The 21,008-nt window shown below is 43.3% G+C and overlaps 1 protein-coding gene across 4 annotated transcripts in view; it reads left to right on the forward strand.

Annotated features, from left to right (window-relative positions):
* Positions 1 to 21,008, forward strand: part of LOC119656317 — a 193,939-nt gene that overhangs the window by 119,346 nt on the left and 53,585 nt on the right. For 2 of the 4 annotated variants that reach the window (XM_038062765.1, XM_038062766.1), the window contains exon 3: positions 7,769 to 8,652. In XM_038062765.1, the coding sequence (XP_037918693.1) occupies positions 7,996 to 8,652 (657 nt within the window). In that variant the 5' untranslated portion in view covers positions 7,769 to 7,995. Of the gene's footprint in view, positions 1 to 7,596; positions 7,660 to 7,768; positions 8,653 to 21,008 lie in introns of those variants that run through there. The other 2 variants (XM_038062768.1, XM_038062767.1) reach the window with 2 other exon arrangements.

Raw genomic sequence — 21,008 nt, forward strand, 5'->3', positions numbered from 1 at the left:
CCATCAAAAAAAAAACCTTGCAGAACCGGTTAGAGTGGCAGAAGTGCAGCCACTTAATGAGTAACCGGGAAATGTTATGTGAGATGATTTTGGACAGTAGTAACGAGTGAAAGGTTTTACAGAAATCCGTGTAGATAACCTGTACTTTTCGCTGAGAAGTTAGACATTTGGCCAAGAAGGTTGTAAATTATAGCCACTTGGTAGCAATCTTTTGGTTTTTTGACAAAGAAACCTTTTCGTCAGCTAGTGGTCAAAGTGAGCGTTCAACTAGTTTTTGACATAACCCCCAATAATTTTGGAATAAGAGGAGAAAAGCAACAAAATTATTATTATTCTGGCGAGTTAGGCGGCAAGGTATGGCGTGATTACCAAGAAGGATTATGACAGTGTTGTTTTGCCTGTTATTAGTAATATGGACCACTTCCGCCAGGTCCAGTTTCACCATTTGGAACCATGCTTTGATGGAGTGAATAGTTTCGCTTGCATACAATTCAACGTCCTTCGGCACGCGAAGGCCGAGCACTCCGTCGTACATTATCTTCCACAGTAGGGGTCCCATTACAAAAACATGGGGAATACCTGATGTCACAACATATTCCTTCGGTCCGTTGTCCGTCTCGTTCCAGAGAAGTCTTTCCGAAAGGTGACTCTCGATTGTCCGAGCTAAATAACCAGGGACGCCCAGTTTAGCCAGGGGGCTCTTAACCCAACCCCAGTTGGCCGAGTTGAAGGCATTCTCGACATCCAGCACTTATCAGTGGTCGATGCCTCTCGGGCCAAGTCCACGTCCGTTGCAATAGCATCAACCGTAGACCGCGCTCTGCGAAACTTATACTGGCGCTACGATAGACCACCAGCTGGTTCGACGAATGGAAGCAGCCTGTTGCATATCATCCTCGCCAGTATCTTCCCCATAGTGTCTAAAAGACAGATAGGGCGACATAAAGAGGGTGCGCTGGGTGGTTTTTGGGGCTTCGGTAGCAGAACCAACTTCTACCTCTTCCACTGCGAGGAAAACACTCCTTCCACTATGGGCGATTTAAATGTACTTATGAACCATACGGTCCTAATTTTTACTGCTTTGTTCGGAATCCCGTCCGCCTTATTATCCCCAATTCGTCCACATATCTCCCGTAGTTCCTCCTCGGTAACCCCTGGGATTGTGAAGACGTCCTGTTGCACCGTTGATTGAAGTTCATTTTCTTGTTGATGTAGAAAAAGAATTGCGATTATTTTGAACAAGAGTCGCGGGCACGTCATTTGGGGTGATTTTCGTCCACCAATCTTGTTCATTATAACCTTATAAGCAGCGTCCCACGGATTCGTATTAACTTCAATGCACAACTGCTTGTAGCAATTCCGTTTACTTTCCTGTATAGCCTTGTTAAGGCTGCTTCAGTCCCTTCCTCGAAAGCTCCAATGGACCACACAGCTATTCTAGTTTTTCCGCTTCTGTTGCTCACTCGAAAAGAAAAAGGGGGAGGGGGCTATATACTAAGAAAAAATACACGATAATTGAAGCGAGTCGGGTCCTCTAACGACGAGAGTGCTGGACTGAATTGTTGGTGCTGTGAATGTGGTACCTTTAAGCGGGGTTTTCCCTAGTTCCCTAGTTTCCCTAGTTCCGAAGCTTTCTATAGGTTTCAGGTGTACAGCGAAATAAGGGGATGGTGAGAGAGGGACGAAACAAGAAGGCTGAGTAGGTAAATTGCATAAAGGAACTGACAAGTTGGTCACATGGAAATGAAATTTCCCTGCCACAAGTAAAATTTTAGAGGCTTGCGCTCCACATGGCCATCGAATCCAATTACAGAATGATGAACATCAGGAATGAAGCAAGGAGGAATAGCTGGAGATTGGGAAAGAAACGCGCGGAGAGTTTGGGGAGGACAAGATCAAAAGTGCATTTGTGATAGAGACGAAAGTCAATATCAACAATGAAGAATAAAGAGGAATAACTATATTTTTCAGATAATTGTGTTGGATTGTTTCTAAGAGTGGATCATTGAAGTAAGTAACCTCCCCCCCGCATTCCTCCCATTTGCTTCGTGGTGGTACTGTCATATCCTTGCGTACTACGTGCAAGGATGCTGTTGCCTGCTCGTCCCTTATTATCGGCTGCTCACTCGGTATCTCGTTGATTTCCCAAAACCTCTTCATCAGTCTGTCCGGGCTGTCTTCAGTAGGGATCAATGACAGTATACCCTCTTGATTGTTTCGAGCAGAAGTCAGGCCGAGTAAAATCCAGCCAAATCTGGTATTCACTGCACAAGCGAATGCTTTTTTGAATCCTGCTAACATGATCGCTCCAAGTAAAATGTCGATTCACCCTGGCGTTCCGAATTGGGAAACAGCTAATTTTTTGGCTGATAGTCCTGCTGGTAGCTTGACTGGGGTTTCGGTTGACGAATGCAAGTTCATTATGTTCGGTAGTACTAAAGTTGACACGTTGGTTGTAAAGTCTCCATACTTTGCTTTGATCACTAACTCCATGCTGCCTTTACCCTGGATTTTTAAGAATCGCCTCCGTAGACCAAGTATTTGAGCCGCTGATTCCATGATGAAACTCCTTTGCAACCCAAAATCTATCAGAGCTCTCAAAGTTACAAATTCGTCCGAAATGCTATGCACGCCAACTCGAGCTGTTTCGAGTAGTACTGTTTGATCTTGGATTCGATCCCCAGCCAACAACGCTTGGATAGTTGGAATGTACGGTTTAGCATCGATTGTCATTTTTAAGGTTTTGTGTAAAACAAAATCTTATTAAAATCGATTCAATGTCTGTCTGTCTGTCTGTCACACGCATTTTTCTTCAAAACGGCTAAACCGATCCAAACGAAATTCGGTGGACAGATGGGAACTATGAAATTCCACGCATACAGAGAGTGGCATAAATTTGGGTGGAGTTTAAAGGGGGGCTCCCCATACATGCAAAGGGGGGATTCAAAAATTTTTTTCACCGGATATAGTTGTGTAGGGTATCAAATGAAAGGTCCCGATTTGTACTTTCCGAAAATGACATTAGCTTTGGCATAAATTGCAAAGTGCGTGAGTAAGGAGTCAAAATGTACGCACTTGAAGTGAGACAGGACTCATTTTCGGAAACTACCCAACTTAAAAATCCGAAAAAAAATCAGGGTGGTGCGCCTAGATGAAATCTAGGCCTCAAAATATGTCCCATCCCGGTGTCTGCTCAAATAAACTTACTAATAGTATATTACTACTTTTTAGAAATTTACTTAAAAGCCCCCCTTAAGTTCATCCTAGGACTTCCGAATTTTGTACCAGTATAGAGGACAATATTTCGTATAAACATGCAAAATTTCGTAGAAATCTGGCAATTAACGCCAAAGTTATAGCAGTTCAAACTTAGCAATTTCGCGCGAATTTACCGCTTCCAAAGCCATGCAAATCAGATGCTGACGTCATAATTACCCGGAATAATTGACATTCGCGTGAAATATTAAAGTCGCATTTATCAAGAATCTACTTATCTGCAGCACTTTTTAAGATTTTGTCTAAAACACTTACAGTATGCAAAATTCATATTCGTGCACCCTATATTTTGCGCGTTTTTGGGTTATTTCTGAGAAATGATAGAAAATTCGTTCAATCTTATATAACAATTTTTTACATAAATATGTATGTAGTTGTTATAGAACATTAATCTTAAATTTTATTTACATCCGTTTGTTCAAGAGAACAATTTCCAAATTCAATCGAAGCAAAATTCGTATTCGTACACCCCGACTAGCGGCTTGAACTCAATCCCTGTACGATATTAATCATTTTGCACTGTAAAATTCTAACGGTAAATTCTTGAAAAAGTGTGGTTGACAGTTCGAGCTAAAGTGTTTTGGGAATTACAAATAAAGAGTTAATTCTTTAACAAATTTTCTAAATGAGTCGAAAAGGTAGTGAATTTTCGAACAGTGATCGTAAGATAGTGATACAACTATACAAGGATGGTAAATCCTTGAGACAAATTGCAAAAATTATGCATAGGAGTCACTCGACAGTTCAATCTGTAGTAAAGATTTACAATTCGTCTGGTAGAATCGAGAAGAAAAAAAGAAATGGAAACAGATTAATTTTGTCAAGGAGACACCAATCCTTTGTTCGGCGTGTTGTTCGACAGGATAACACGATAAGTGCACTGAAGTTAGCAGGACTTTTGCAAAACCAGTTCCAAATTAAAATTACACCCCAAAGTGTTCGGAATTATTTGCGTAGATTCGGTATACAGAGCCGGACTGCCGCTTCTAAGCCATTTATCAATAATGTCAATAGAAGAAAACGGTTAAACTTTGCAAAAAGATATCTAAACAAGGATTTTCGTTATTGGAAACGAGTAATTTTTTCAGACGAGTGGAAAATTAATCTAAAGTTGTCGGACGGACGGGTTCGTATATGGCGAGAAAAAAATACGAGGCTATATCCAAAAAACATGCTTCCTACATTTAAGCATGGAGGTGGTTCGTTGATGATTTTGCAGCTTCTGGTGTTGGAAACTTGCATTTTATTGATGGAATCATGAACGCGAAGCAATATGTGCAAATTCTTAAAATTAATTTACATCAGAGTGCACAAAATTTAGGAATTCGTAGGAAGTATATATTTCAACAGGACAATGATCCGAAGCATACGGCACTTCACACGCGGCTTTGGCTACTCTACAATTGTCGAAAGTGTTTAAACACGCCTCCACAGAGTCCTGACGTTAACCCAATAGAAAATTTATGGTCTATTTTCAAGAAGAATCTAAAAAATTACAGTATTAGGAATAAAGAAGACCTGAAAACTGCCTTGCAGACCGAATGGCAAAATATTTCACCGAACTTAACCCAAAAATTAGTTCAATCAATGCCAAATAGGCTTAGAGCAATAATAAAACAAAAAGGATTCATGAAAATCCAACTATTATTGGGAAAGGTATAGCAGTTCAAACTTATCAATTTCGTGTTAATTAACAGCATCCTAAGCCATACAAATAAGATGCTGACGTCATAATTAACGAAAATAATTGAAATTCGAGTAAAATATTAAAATTCCATTCAAGAAGAATCTAATTCTCCCTAGCCCTTTTTGTATATTTGATGTTGGTTAAATTGTTGGCATTTGCTAATAATATTAAACTCAGAGTGGGAAGCGTATGAGGTTGACTATTTCAATACAGGGCTTTCCATCAAATGATTTATTTAAATTACTTTCTAAAAAATAGATGCCAATAGAATTTTTAACTATGTGACACGGAACTGTCAGGCTCATCGTTTCTCACATCTTCTTCTTTTTCTTCAGCCTTCAGTTCACAAGCGGGGTCGGCTCGTCGTGATCGGTTTCGTCATTTTATTTTATCAAATGCCTGATCAGGATGTAATCGTGAGACCTTCAAATCCCCATCCAGTGTATCATGCGACCATTGTTTTGACCGGTTTTTTGGTTGCTTACCATTGACTTCGATGTTCTGACCAATACTGGTTGTTGAATTCTCGTTAGCGTGAATTACGTGACCACACCATCGAAAACGCTTCTCTTGCAGTTTTCCCACGATCAGTGCAAACCCATATCGAACGCGGATATTCTCATTTCAGACGTGATCAAAACGTGTCACGCCACCAGCGCAATGCAACATTTTCGTCCCCATTACCGCAAGACGCCGTTCATTGTCCTTTATAGCCAACACTCAAACTATAGAGAGTGACAGACGGACGACATTGCCGTAAATTTTAGACTTGGGATGTGCGCTGATACGTCGATCACAAAGAACACTAGTTGCGGAATGTCACTTCATCCAGGTGGCGTTAATGCTTGAAACATTTCATTACGCAGTTCTTTATTGGCTGGTAGCATTGACTCGAGATGTTTAAATCGCTCAGTTCTTTCAATGGCAGTAATCTGCCCCTCCAGATATTTAAATCGCTGAGTTCTGGCAATGGCGGTAACCTGCCCAGAACTGAGCGATTTAAATACCTCGGGTCAATGCTATAAGCCAATGGAGAACTACGTTATGCTCCTCACATAGGGAAACACAAAACCTTTTATACCTGAAGCGTCAAGCTTCCGGTTTCCCGACTTGTTTTCTAACTGTTTGTGATTCCACTGTTATGTAGTAAAGAATGATGCTTCTTCGAACATCTCCGGCATCTGCTACTCGAAGGGCATTGGTGGACGCCATGTCCTTTCCTAAAGCAGTTAATAAAACACAAGTTTTTTTTTGTTAGCTTCATTTTTTCGTCGTTGCTTGTCCATCTCTTTGAACTTGTCGCATTGATTCATGTAGGGGTCCTTCTCACAAATGTTGCACGCCTTTGTCGTAGTAGCCGTAAGTGAGTCAACCTTATTAGTTTTCAGAGGGATGTTCAACGCCCCTAGTGCCCTGAGCCGACTCGTCAGGATTTCCAAAGACGTTTTCAAGTTTTCTGCGTTAGTATCCAACGAAGCCTCCCATAATCATCGAGATTGTTGGTCCAATTTCTGAGTTGTTTCGAAAAGGTTTAACAAGTCCCAATGTTCAGTGTTGACGCCGATACTCTTCATATTAGCGATAAACTCTGCAGTGATGTCCATCATCCGTTTGATAGAGGAATCGGAATCTTCTTTTGCCATTGGCAAGTTATGGAATTTGTGCAAGTAATTCCAATCCATGGCTCGTTTTCCAGCGTCTTGTTGCAGTGAATCAGTGAATTGAACAGATGTCATTGACTGTACTTCCCATCAAATTTTGGGATAGTCAATCTTTCCAACTGCACCCTGTTCGTTGCTGCTGAACCTTTGCTGTCCGTGGGTTTTGTGGTGGGCTGGTCTGCCACCAAGCCTGACTTGAAACGAGTGAGTAAATTCAAATACGTTCCTTCGGCGCACTCGTATTCCTCCAAGAAGGACTTCTGGTTGTTGAAATCTCCTGAAAGGTCATCCAAGACTACTCCATGTCGTTCCTGGCAGGCCTGCCATAGTTCCTCCAGTCGTTGGGTTTTAACTTGGAAATAGTCCGTGCGGTACGGTTTTTATTTCTGACCGCAGCCTCCGTCGACAGAGGACGTGTGTTATTTTCTTTTTTCCGTTTTTTGAAAGGACTTTTAGCACTTCGCTAGTTTCTGATATTTGGAGTGCTCTAAACTACTTCCTATGCAAATGACAGTAATTTTTGTATTTGTCAAGTAAGAAACTGAAGAATTCCGGATGCTATGAAGACCGTAACATTGTTCAATCTAATATATCAAAACAATATCAACAAAAATTCCAATACGCCATTTAGTCTACACCTAAGTTATCCATAAACCCATTACTTCCGTTAAACAAACACAAATATATATAATACCTGTTGCATCCAATCTGAAATTCAGCACAGTTAACCAATCGTTGCGGACTCATACGGTCTCTATGGTCACGGTCAGGGATGGGTCCGTATGTGCACTGATTACGTATAGGTACATAATGTATCTTAAAGAAATGATACTGAGTTTTGATAAGACTCTCTATCGCTACAACCACCAGACCCCGAGTGCCTTATCGATTCAAGTAATTATTTGATGGTTCTTATCAGCGCAATCGTGTTTCGAATAAAAACTCTTGGGGTAAGTTAGGGGTCCACTCAGTAGTAAGGCGATTGTTGGACACTTCACTTGGTGGTTTCTCGTGGCAGAACCACAGAGGTTGAAGGTAATTGAGGTCTATTTTTTTGTCGTCTGATATAGCGGTCTATTTTCATTTTGAATTTGCCTTGATAAATGATAAAGTGTTTCATATCTCTGTTTTGTTTTCATTTCAGATTATACTTCAGACGCAATCATAGTCAGCTGCTGCACACGCATTTCTATTCGAAACCTCTGGAAATATCGTAACATTGATCAACATTCAGATAGATTGACGAAATAAAAGAAGACTACAAAGCTTGATCAACAACAGTCACAATTTCGCGTCTAGCAGTTTCATCAATTCGTTTTTGTGGATTGTTGAATACAAAAGTGATAGTTAAACTGTCCAGCATAAAAGGGAATGGTATATTTTTTGGGGGATTGGGGCATGGGAGATTCTGACTGTGCGTCATATCAACATGTTCCGAATATACAACCACATAATTACCAGTTACTCCAACCGCATCACCATCAACAGCAAGTGCAAGTTCAACAGCAGCACAATCAACCACAGCGACATGGAGTTAGCCATTTCAGTCATCATGAAGTCCCTTCACCAACAATCACGGATAGTATTGTTATAAGTTCCAATCTGAATATTGGCAGTTCACTGGTGACTGGGACATCATTGTCATCACCAACTAGTTGCACGATAACTTCATCAACAATAGCCACCCCAACGAGCACAGTTTCACTGTTGGAATCAGTGGCATCTGTAACATCATCGACAAAAGTTGCAGATCTTAAAGATTTTCATCAACTTCACGCTAGTTCGGTTGTTACGTCAAATCTTCAACAGTTGTCGGTTAGTAGTACAAAATTGAATAGTAGTAGCAGTCTCAGTGGTGATAAACAGCATCATCAACAACAACAGCACTTGCAGCATAATTATCGTAATCATTTAATTGGTGAATCAAGGCCACGGTCACAATCATGCATTGGTGGAATTGGAGTTGACAATAATAAAGATCTCATCGAAAGTGATGATGAAGTTGCACTGCATCCACTTTCTAATCAGGTATGTAAACAAGTTTGAATATCTAAGTATTGTTCCTGTTTCTCCTTCCTTTTTCCTTTCATCCGAGATGTATGAGTAGAGCACTAGGGTAGGTAGGTAGGTATCAGTGGCCGCTCCGAGGAGCCCAATTAGCACATTGGTGCGCCGTTTTGATGCCACAAACTCCCTAAGACCGTGACTATTGTTATAGGAACAGGGAAACAGAGTCCAGCTAGCTCAAATCTTCAGAGCCAGCCCGTAGCATTCACAAAGGAAAGCAGCTCTCCCACCCTGCAGCTAGAAATCTCACTGAGGTCCCCAAAGAATGGTTTACCCAGTGTCCGCAGCCTGACTCAAGCCAGAGCTGGGCAATCGCAGAGAAAGTGCATGAGGGTTTCCCTTCCTTCTCCGCAGCTTCGGCAATGCGAGTTGTGGGGTAAGCCGAGCCTAGCGGCATGGTCCCCTATGGGCCAGTGCCCCGTGCAGACCGCCGTAATCTTGAATGCATTTGCACGCGTCTGGCACAAGAGCTCTCGTGATCGGGCTATGTTATAAGCGGGCCAAATTCTCCTTGATTTGGCAGAGCTTGTAAGCCTTCGCCATCTCAGGCCCGCGGCTGCTAAGTAGTGCGAGTAGACTCGGCCCCCGACAGCCGCCAGCGGAACACCGACTGTATTCCCCGAGGGACTGCCAAGAGCAGAGCCTTGCCTGGCCAATCCGTCAGCCTGTTCATTCCCCTCTATGTTCCTATGCCCAGGAACCCAGAGGAGAGTGATCTTGAGCGTGCCGCCCAGATGGTTGAGCGTGTCTCTGCACTGCCCCACCAACCGGGAAGATGTCGTCGTTGAGTACAAGGCCTTGATGGCCGCTTGGCTGTCGGTCAGAATGGCTATGTTACGCTTGGGGCTCGAATCACGCTCCAGCCATCGACAGACTTCCAATATCGCCAGTGCTTCCGCCTGGAATACACTGGCGAAACCTGGGAGACCATACGACTTGGATACACCGTGTGTATTCGAGAAAACCCCCGCGCCGACTCCATAGGCCATCTTTGATCCGTCCGTAAAGAATACCGTGTCATAGTCTTGCAACACGCCACCGGTTTTCCACTTTGCCCTGGTTGGAAGGTCCACAGCAAAGTTTCTGGTGAAGTTCAGCTTGCGTGTGACATAGTCCGTGGGGGATGCCCAGATTTCTCGAGGTATTTCATCTAGAATGTTGCTGTGGCCGTAGGACTTCGCTGCCCAGCATCCGGACTCACGTAGTCTGACGGCACTGCACGCTGCAACATATTTGATGTGGAGGTCTACGGGGAGGAGATGCAGGAGTACATTAAGAGCATCTGCCGGGCAGGGCTGCAGAGCCCCCGTAGCACCTGCACACGCGGTTCTCTGAATCCTATTAAGCTTTGTTCTAGATGGATATATAGATTCGATAGATCCGTACGTGAGGATCGGACGCACTACAGCGGTGTACATCCAGAGAACCATCCTCGGCCGGAGACCCCATTTCTTCGCAAAGGTTCTCTTACAGGCATAGAAGGCTATACAGGCCTTCTTAACCCTCAGTTCTATGTTCAACCTCCAATTTAGCTTAGGATCCAGGATTACACCCAGATACTTTACATTAGAGGAAAGAACCAATCTTTGTTCATTCAGCCGTGGTAGATGGAATCCAGGTATCCTTGCCTTGGTGGTGAATAGCATCAGTTGCGTTTTGGTTGGGTTTATGCTGAGTCCGCATCTTGCGCCCCACAGGCACACTTTTCGCAACGCTCCTTCCATGATGTCGCTCATAATGGACAGAAACATCCCTGATACTAATATCACCAAGTCGTCGGCATACGCCACTACCTTCACCCCGCTGCTGTCCAATGTACGTAAAATTTTGTCCATTACTATTAACCAGAGCACGGGTGAGATAGCACCACCCTGGGGCGTGCTTCTGTTCACCGCTCTGGTCAAGTGGTTGCCTCCCAGATCGGATTGGATTATCCTGGTACTCAGCATGGATATAATCCAATGCGTGAGATACCCCTCCAATCCAATACCGGTCAAGACTTCCTTGATGGCGTTGGTACTGACGTTGTTGAAAGCTCCTTCTATATCCAAGAAGGCAGCAAGGGTATACTACTTGAACTGCAGCGACCGCTCAACCGTGCCAATTACCTCGGGGAGGGCGGTTTCTGCGGATTTTCCTTTGAGGTATGCATGCTGGGACTTAGAGAAAAGCGTTCTCTCCATAATCGTCCTTAAGTGAATGTCCAGGACGCGTTCTAGGGTCTTCAGCACGAAAGAGGTCAGGCTGATTGGTCAAAAGTCCTTCGCGGACTCATGACCTCGCCTGCCGGCTTTCGGTATGAAAACCACCCGTGCGCGCCTCCAGGACTGCGGTACGTATCCTAAAGTGATGCAGCTCCGGTAAATCTCAACAAGCCACGGCACAACCCTTTCCTGCTGCTTCTGTAGCATGACTGGCATTATGCCATCTGGGCCTGGAAATTTGTATGCGGAGAAGCTGTTTATGGCCCAGCCGATCCTATCCCCGGTAATTACCGATTTGATAGTCTCGCACAGCTGGGGTTGCCGCAAACCCTCCAAGCGAGGTTCTGACTCACAGTCCTCCTCGCTGGAGGGAAAGTGCGTTTGCACCAGCAGCTCCAAGGTTTCACTAGAAGATTCCGTCCAGGAGCCTTCCGACTTTTTAAGGAAGGATGGGCTCTTATGTTCTTTGGACAGAATCTTATTGAGCCTCGCGGATTCACTAGTGCTTTCAATGCTCTGACAATAGTCTAGCCAAGACCGCCTCTTGGCGGTCCTGATGGCCGACTTGTACTTCTTTAGGCAGTCCTTATATGGCTGCCAGTATTTTTGCCTGTAGCAGATGTTGAAGATTTCTCTGGTCAGCTTCCTGAGACTAGAGAGATCTTCGTTCCACCACGGTGGCAGGGTCTTTTTGCTGTACTTAGCAGGGCACGAGACTTTGAAGGCGGTATCAAAAGCCTTCTTCAGAGCCCCGACCTTTGACTCCAGTTCGTCTGTCGTGCCAATCCTACCAATTTGCGCACCGGAGAGTTTGTTCTTAATTACCTGACCAAACTTTCTCCAGTCGATCCTCCGGGGGTCTCTAAAGGGCTTGGGAACCTCTGCGGCGAGATCTAGACTGAAGAGTATCCAACTGTGGTTAGAGAAGGATCTCTGGTCAGACACTCTGCAGTCCTCCACCCTAATAATCCCGTTGTCTGTTATTAGGGTGATATCAAGGACCTCCTCCCAACCGTCACAGTTCTCCGAGCAGGGGAAATGAAAGGTTGGTGTACTGCCCCTGCTACACACCGATAGATTTGAAGTAATAATAAAATCAAAGAATGAATCACCTCTTTCGTTGATTTCGGAGCTGCCCCAAAGCGTATGCCTTGCATTTGCGTCGCAGCCTATCAGCAGGTTGGCTTTCTTTGCTGTTATGGTGTTCGTCAGATGTTGTAGTTCTTCTGGCGGAGCTGATCGGTTATGAGCCATGTACGCCGAGGAAATATACACGTTCTCTGCCCCCACCTGCTCCAGCTTGACCACAACTAGGTCACTGGAACTCAGGTCCGGGCACAGGAAAGCGTGCAGACTATTCCTCGCAAGAATACATGCTCTAGGTCTATCCTGATCAGCGTCTCCTGTACTGTGGAATAAATTAAAATATTTGCTCTGGAGCTCTTTGATGGTTCGGTCGCTTCCGACCCAGGGCTCCTGTATTAATGCGATGTCGATGTCTTCCTCTAAGAGAAAGACGAGCAGATTAGCCGAGGCGCACTTCGAGTGCTGCAGATTTATCTGCGTTACCCTCAGCATGATCTGCTTGCGTGGGGGGTTTGTCAGCCCCCGTCGGACCGTCGATCGTTATCTCCTCCAACAGCTCGTTGGCGGCGTCGATTGGGTCAAGGTCGTCGTCCGGTTTCGCAGAACGGAACACTTTTACTTTGGCATTCCTGACTCCGAACCACACTTTATAATCAGCCTTTTTCAGTGCCGCCAGGCACTCCTCGTTTATGCGGAGTAGTACGGGCTGGCTGTTTATCTGAGGTTCCTCCTCCTTTATAACAACCTAGTCCTCCATGGGAATCCCGGGGTTGTGAAGGCACAGGAAATGGACGAGCTTGTCCTTCTCCATGCGGATCTTCGGCAACCAGATGCGAGCGACCGGTCTCCTGGGAATCTCGTCGTAAGGGATAATCTTGAGCTTAACGCCCTCCCAGGCGTCGCTGATCTTAGCGACACACGAGCCGAGAAAGTCCTTAGAGAACTGATCCATGGAAGCTATTACGTGGAACCCACGGACCACCTGAGATGAATCAAAGTGGGGAGTGAGTCCCGGGTGCTTGCCTCCGGTCTCCACGAGATGTTCATATACCATCCCCGACAGCCTAGCCTCCACACTGGTCCACACCTCCAGCGTTAGTTTGCCGCTAGCAGAATTGTCATCCGCCAGCGCCACACGTAAGTGACTTCTGGCCACATCGCTGTAGGGCTTCGCAGTATGTTCCGTATGTTGCTTGGCGTCTGCGCTCTTGCCCACTCTGCTCCGCTTCTTATCTTGTTCGACCTCGTCTTGAGATCGGTTGCGTTTTAGAGCGATGGGCTTCGCCTTCTACTCGTCAGCCCGGCGTTTGCTGTTGTATTCATCAACAATCGCCTGGTATTTAGCGAAGTCTTTTTCATCCCGCTCGTCGACAGTGCCGGCCTCCTTATTCTTGACAATCTTGCCGAGAATATGCATGCGTAGAAAGAATCTTGGGAATACGAGACCTTTCCCAGAGAGTGGAAGAAGGGAAATGTGACAATTGGAGTGGCGTCTGCGTACTCCCTGCTGTTGCAAAGATAATGGCTAAAATAATCCTGGTACGTATCAAAGAACACCTCGAAAGCTTGATTGACAGAAAGCAGGCTGGTTTCCGCTCGGGATCATCCTGTATTGCCCATATCAACATCCTACGGAACATTTGGGAGCAGTGCGCGGAGTTCTTCTTCGTTTTACTTGCTCTTCATCGATTTCGAGAAAGCTTTCGATAATGTGAACAGATCGTGTATCTGGAGTACTCTACGCAGAAGGAGCATTCCAGAGAAACTAATAGCTATTATCAGAGTGACATATGATGGCGCAAAATGTCACGTTCTGTACCGAGGCAAAATCTCTAGGGATTTTGAAGTCCGAAGCGGCGCCCGTCATTGTTACACCCTGTCATCGATATTATGTCTTGTTCTCAGTGACGTTTTTCATGCCCCAAGGGCACTTGGTGCAGAACAGTAGAGGACGAGTGCGAGCGTCTCGGGGAGTCGTGGGGGAGACTGAAGCGCATCAGGTAACCGCAAACGATGGCTCGTATGTTTGGTTGACTTGCTATTTATCCAACGCTAATTATCGTCTGGATTGAAGTAATTCTTCAAAGTAATTTTTATTAAAATGTGAAAGAAACGAAGTAAGCACAATTGCTTCCAAGCTAATGAATTTCATCAACATTTTTAATGTTAAAATTGAATTTCAACTGTGTCCGATTCTAATTAAATTTAGTAGCTTTTCCGGAGAATTTTTGCAATTTAAAATTGTTAAATATGTTTCCTCGAAGAAATCTTCAAAACAACAGCAATAGATTACCTCGTGGCTGTCATACTCATCCACTCTTGTCAAGGTCCCTAAAAAACATCTCACAGTCGAAACGTGAATCCACAGGGGACGTATTCATGGCGCCTTTGTTTGACAAATGTGAGTGTGAAAGATATTTCCACAAGCTTATTCCGAGGAAGATATTCACATGCTAAATGAGCAAAAATCAGAAAAGAAACATGAAGTATTATCTGGCTCCACGGATGTTGACGCATGCATCAGATTCTCTACAAATAAGGTCAATCAACGCATGAAAAACTGCTAAAAGTTGTGGAAAATATGTTGAATTCCGAAGAAGCTGTTGTAGGCGGAACTAAAATCCCTCATGCAGAAAAATTTTAAATTGTTATTGCTATAAATTGCCTGACACCGATTGAGGGCGAGTTTAAAAATTGATTTATTGTGTTGAGTTGAATGGTAATAAATATATCATCGAAAAATTTTGAAGTTTCTACAACCCAAAAGATATTTTCTAATAAATAAATTTCGAATCTACAGAGGAATTCCTAGGAAACAACGATCTGCAAAATTAGTCGCGCAATGACCTGATTGTAATTCCAAACAAAACTAGAATTTGTTTCTATTAATTTTTGTTGAATTCTTGAAATCTTGACCGAAATTGTAAGTAAATTAATTTTAAAAACATTTCTCCTGTTTTTCGTTGATACGATCAGTTTGGCCTCCACATTTTGCCAGTTTAGCTATTTTAATTCAAATTTAAATATTCAATTGTTGGCAAAGAATATATGGAAACCCAGTGATATATAAATTTCGAAGATATTCCGCTTATTCAATAAAATGAAATAAAGTCTCTTTATCAACGAAGCAGTTTAAGATATCTGTGGAAGACTTGCGTGCAGTAAAACATTTGAGTCGACATTTGTCCCATTAGCACCTAACATGTAATTTATGGATATGTTATGTGAGAATTTGAAGAGAAATGGCAACTCTGACTTATTAAGACATTGTTAGTAATAGTGCGATTTTCACCAAACTCGGTAATATCATGCTCTATGTTATAGCCTATATTGACGATGTCCTTAAGGGGGGTTTTGCAGTCAATTACTAAAAATTACAGTAATATGCTATTGTTAACTTTATCTGAACAGGTATCGATATGCCTCTTAATTTTTTTAGATTTTTCAGTTGGGTATTTTCCGAGAATGGGTCCGTGAAAGAAATGATCATTTTCAACCCCTCGCTTTCTACACCTTTCCAACAAATGTTAAAACTAAGACCGCCTTAGGAAAGTACTAAACGAGACCTTTCATTTGATTCCCCACATGACTATGTTTGGTGAAAAAAAATGTACACCTCCCTTTTGCATATACGCCCCCCCCCCTCTTACATGCGATGTAGAATGATGTAACACACTGTCTGCATGAGTGTTCACATTTCCCACCTTTTCACCAAATTTGGTGTCAATTGTCAATCGTTTCCGAGAAAAATGCGTGTGACAGACAGACAGTAAACCGGTAAAGGTTTTGTTTTACACAAAACCTTAAGCAAGTCGGGAAACCGGAAGCTGGACGCTTCAGGTACGAAAGGTTTTGTGTATTTCTTAGTACGTAGTACGTAATATATCCATATATTATGTGAGAGTATCCACTTCGGGTGATGTTGACATTCATAGTCTTCAATTTTCAAAGAAGCAACAAATTTGAGGTATTATAACTTTGTTAGTAATAGTGCAATTTCCACCAAACTTGGTAAGATCATGCTCTATATTATAACCTATATCATTGCAAAATTTCATGGTATTAGGATGAACTTAAGGGGGGTTTCTAACCAATTACAAAAAATTGTGGTAATATACTATTATTAATTTTATTTAAACAGATATCGGCATGGAAGGTATTTCGGAGCCCAGGCACCATATAGTGGCAGCCTCCTGATTTTTTTCAGATTGTTCCGTTTGGTAGTTTCTGAGAATGGCCCCCTTAAAGAAGTGATCACTTTCAACCCCCCGCGCTCCCCACCCTTCCAACGAATGTCAAAACTAAGATCGGCTTTGAAAAGTACTAATCGAGACCTTTAATTTGATACCCCACACAACTATATTTGATGAAAAAAAATTTTACATCCCCCTTTTGCATGTATGGGGATCCCCCCTTAAATTCGACGTAAAAGGATGTATCATAATTCACTGTATGCGTGAGCGTTCACAGTTCTCACCTTTCTACCAAATTTGGTGTCAATCACTATAACCGTCTTCGAGAAAAATGCGTGTGACGGACAGACAGACAGACAGTAAACCGATTTTAATAAGGTTTTGTGTTTACACAAAACCTTAAAAAGGAAATATAACTCAAAATCTAGCCGGTGTTTTTGGTGGATTTTTTTTCCAATTTTTTTTTAAAAAGCTGGCATCGATTTGATTTTTTTTTTTAAATCACTGGGAAATTGCTTATAGAATTTTTAGATTAGATAAAGTCCAAGTGATTTCGACCTCCACGCTTCCAAAACTAGTTAAGGATCTCAGAAAGTTCTTGAGCGTGTTAAAGTTCTACCGTGGTTTCCTTTGCCAAACTCCACCCACGATTACCAATCCTTAAAGTTTACTTGCCTAGCATTCCCTCAGCAAGATCCCTCCGACACCGTCGTAGATGCTAGCTTTCACCAAGATGTCAACCAAATTTCGCAGCCATTGAGATTCTTTTCCAAGCAGCTAGGCATTCAAACAACACTTCGGTTAGTCACTGCAAAGTATTTGGCTGTCCATGGAGAATAACATTAATTCTTGGGCCAGACAGTGCATCATATGCCGGGAATGCAAGACTGGAAAACATGTGAGGAATGAGGTAGATGTGCTCTTCGGTCCACCAAGTTCTCCCACGGTTTTAAGTATTTTCTCACAATCATCGACAGATTCATGCGGTGGCTTGAGGCGATACCTCTGAGATACATTTCTTCACAATCTTGTGCGGAATTAGGCAGATTTCAAACACCACCGGATAACCGGGTACCACCCGCAATGCAATGGGATGTTTGAAAACATAGAGCGTTGAAGGCTGCAACAGTGGCCCAGGACAACCCTTCTTGGTCGCAAGTCCTACCACTCGTTCTACTTTGACCTCCGTGTAGCCCATTACAAGAAATTAGCTGCAAGTCCAGCGACTCTGTGCTCGATATTAGGACAGACCTTAGATGCAGTCTGCAAGCTGAAGCCACTACTACCCGCCAAACACACGAAGAACATGGCCGACGTGCCTAAGGATCTTAACTCCTGCATGCATATCCTAATTAGGACGGTCTGATTGCACTTTTCCTCAAATCATTCATTCCCTTGGGGTCTGACACTTTTTCAGGTTTTTTTTACAAGATACGGGCAACGCATATTAAATGAAAATATTACTATTACTACTAAATGGACCGATTGCCACCTATCGTTACTTTCGGTCACGCTGCTCCCAGGGCAGAGGTGGGGCAGCGTCTGATGACTTACCTCTCCCTCGGACGAAACTGTCAGTCAACTTTTTTGGGAAACTTGGGTGTTTAACCCAAAAAAAGAGAAGTCCTCGGGCCAGAAGAGGAAGTAAGTTGCTTCCCAAGTGGTCCAGTCCGCCATCAAGTGGGTGCGGACTCAGGACTCCCAGCATCCTCAACAAAATAGAATAACATATTAAGAATATTTGCTGAAAATTTCTCCAAAAAACATTAAAATTTAATCCGTTGGGGGCAAACCTCCTGAAACGTCTTCACCGATTTCCAAAACGTTAAATGTGGGAAAATCGCTTTAAAGTTAAACAGATTGGCCGGAGCGACTCAGATCTTCGAATGGTTAAAATTTCATATCTTCGTTAGTTTTACACCAATCGCTCTGAAAATTTGACACCATTCTTGAAATATTGTGTATTCATAGAAAAAAAATATGCGGCAAAAATTTTTACAGCTCTCATACTGTCCAATAACGATAAATAATATGCACCTTTGATAATTGTACCCTTTTTCAGATAGTCGATGAGGATTCTTCTTCTTTTTCTTCAGCCTTTGTCCCGTTCACAAGCGGGGTGGGCTCGTCGTGATCGGCTTCGCCATTTGGTTCTATCGAATGCCTGATCTGGGTGCAATCTCGAGGCTTTCAAATCCCCATCCAGCGTATCAAGCCACCGTTGCTTAGGTCTGCCTTTTGGTCGTTTACCATCGACTTCGATGTTCAGACCAATTTTTACAAGTGAATTCTCGTTTGCACGAATTGCGTGACCATACCATCGAAGACGCCTCTTTCGCAACTTTTCCACGATCGGTGCAACCCCATAACGATTGCGGATATCCTCATTTCGGATGTGATCTAAACGTGTGACGCCACTAGTCCAACGTAGCATCTTCGTCTCCATTACCGCAAGACGCCGTTCATTGTCTTTTATGGTCGGCCAACACTCAGAACCGTAGAGAGCGACTGGACGGACGACATTGCGGTAAATTTTAGATTTGAGACGTTCGTTGATACGTCGATTTCAAAGGACACCAGTTGTGGAACGCCACTTCATCCATGTTGCGTTAATGCGTGAAGCAATTTCATAACGCAGTTCTCCATTAGCTGATAGCGTTGACCCGAGGTATTTAAATCGCTCAGTTCTGGGCAGATCACTGCCGCTGACAGTGATTGTGCCTGTTTCATGGGGATCGGTCGTCAAAAATTCAGTCTGAGACCGTGTTGCATTCATTCCATTTTTGAACAAGTTGCTCGAGATCCTTTTTGCTATCAGATGAGGATTATTCTTGCGAATCCTAAAAGACAGTCGCCAAAATCTTTCCGGCCGAAGGAACTGTTTTTGCCTTTTTTTGTCGTAGATCTCCCCTTGATAATCCATTGTTTAGATTGTTCCTTGGTCTCAGGAGTCTACTGGCGAAACCAAGCTTCATCCACAGTGATGAAACCACGCCTAAAGCCCTGCGGATTCTTCTCGAATAGCTGCAAGTCGTCCTTGCAACACTGCACATGATTTTGTTTTTGGTCAAGCAAGAGCAATCGCGACACCCACCTTGCGGCTAGCTTTTTCATGTCCAAATGTACCAGTATGGTCACTTGTACGTATATGGGCACTCCAAAAATTTTGATTCTTATAAACTGTTTTGATCAAGGGTGCAGAGTCATCATTCGACTTTGTTTCAAATGAATGCCAAACACAAAGAAATAGATTGATCTGGCAGAAACTACGTGTGTGTTTTTCTAAGATATTCGACTAACTAAACATGACCTCGATACGCGGCGGTAATGCTATCTCTCTGAATTTGCAAGGACCTTTTAAACGACCTTCGTACAACACATCGAGGGGTGAAGCCCGCGCGCTCAAGTTTGGAATAGTTTTTAGCAAAAAAATTTGGAGTTTTTGAAGCCTGTAAATCACTCAGCGAGCCATTTCCGCAAATTTTCATAGGAGTCGAACCGCTTCTCAGAAAGGGTGTGGCCCAACGAGACAAAGAGGTGGTAATCCGATGGGGCCAGGTCTGGTGAGTAAGCCCCATGGTTAAGCACCTCCCACTTGAGTTTTTCCAGCGTGTCGCCAACGACTTTCGACTTGCATTGTCGTGGAACAAAATCACCTTCTTCTGCCTTTCTTGATATTCTGGTCGGTTCTCCGCAATTGCTTGGCTTAAATCTTTCATTTGTTGTTTGTAACGAACGGCGTTCAGAGTTTCACTAGGTTTCAGTAGTTCAAAGTAGATCACACCGGTCTGGTCCCACCTCACACACAGCATGACCTTCCGACCGTAACAATTTGGTCGTGCCGTCGATGTCGATCCTTCACCTGGACTCATCCACCATTTTTTTCATTTAGGGTTCTCCAAGACAATCCACTTTTCGACGCCCGTAACAATAAGATGGAGAACAGACTTTGTTTTGTCCCGTTGAAGCACTATTTTACCCGTCACTTTTCGGTCCTCCATTTGTCTCTTGGTCAGTTCATGCGGCACCCACTTTCCATACTTCTGAATTTTTCCCATGGCTCGCAGACGTTTCGAAATTACTTGCTGTTGAACTCCCAACGTATTGGCAAGCTGTCGTTGGGTTTGTGTGTTGTCTTCATCCAATAATGCTTGCAATTCGGCGTCATCAAACGATTTTCGCTTGTCGGAACGTGCGGCGTCATTCAAGTCAAAATCGTCATTTTTGAATTGTCAAAACTCCGTTTCACATGTTCGAAGTGTTAATGCACGATCGCCATAAACTTCCACAAGTGCATAGTAGCTCTCGGACACTTTTTTTCCTTGATTGAACATGAAAAGCAATGCATGGCGCATATGCTCGAAATTCGGTACGTACGTCGACATATTTGACGCGCAATAAAAAATTGCTGGAGGAACTTTTTGGGGAAACGTCAACGCTGTTTAGACACTTGACAACAACTAAACAAAATGACAGGTATGTGTGACCAACAGCGACACAACACATAGAACGCTATCTATCGAAAAAAAAATCGGAAATTAATTAGGAGTACACCTGGTACCTTCTTTTTTCTGTCAATCATCACCATATCATGGAATTTATCAATGATTTCTTGAGTAGTAACCTCAACAGGGCGTCCAGGACGTTCAGCATCAGTTGTACCCGTATGGCCACTCAAAGAATCTTGAAACCACGTATAAACTGCTCTAATCGAAGGTGTAGAATCATCATAATTTTTATCTAGCTCCTCTTTAGTTTCCTGAGGTGTTTTGTCTTTCATAAAGTAATGTTTTATCATTGTTCCTACATTTTTCGAAAGTCACTCGACTTTGAT

Source organism: Hermetia illucens, chromosome 4 (assembly GCF_905115235.1).
Source record: "Hermetia illucens chromosome 4, iHerIll2.2.curated.20191125, whole genome shotgun sequence".
Classification (NCBI taxonomy): domain Eukaryota; kingdom Metazoa; phylum Arthropoda; class Insecta; order Diptera; family Stratiomyidae; genus Hermetia; species Hermetia illucens.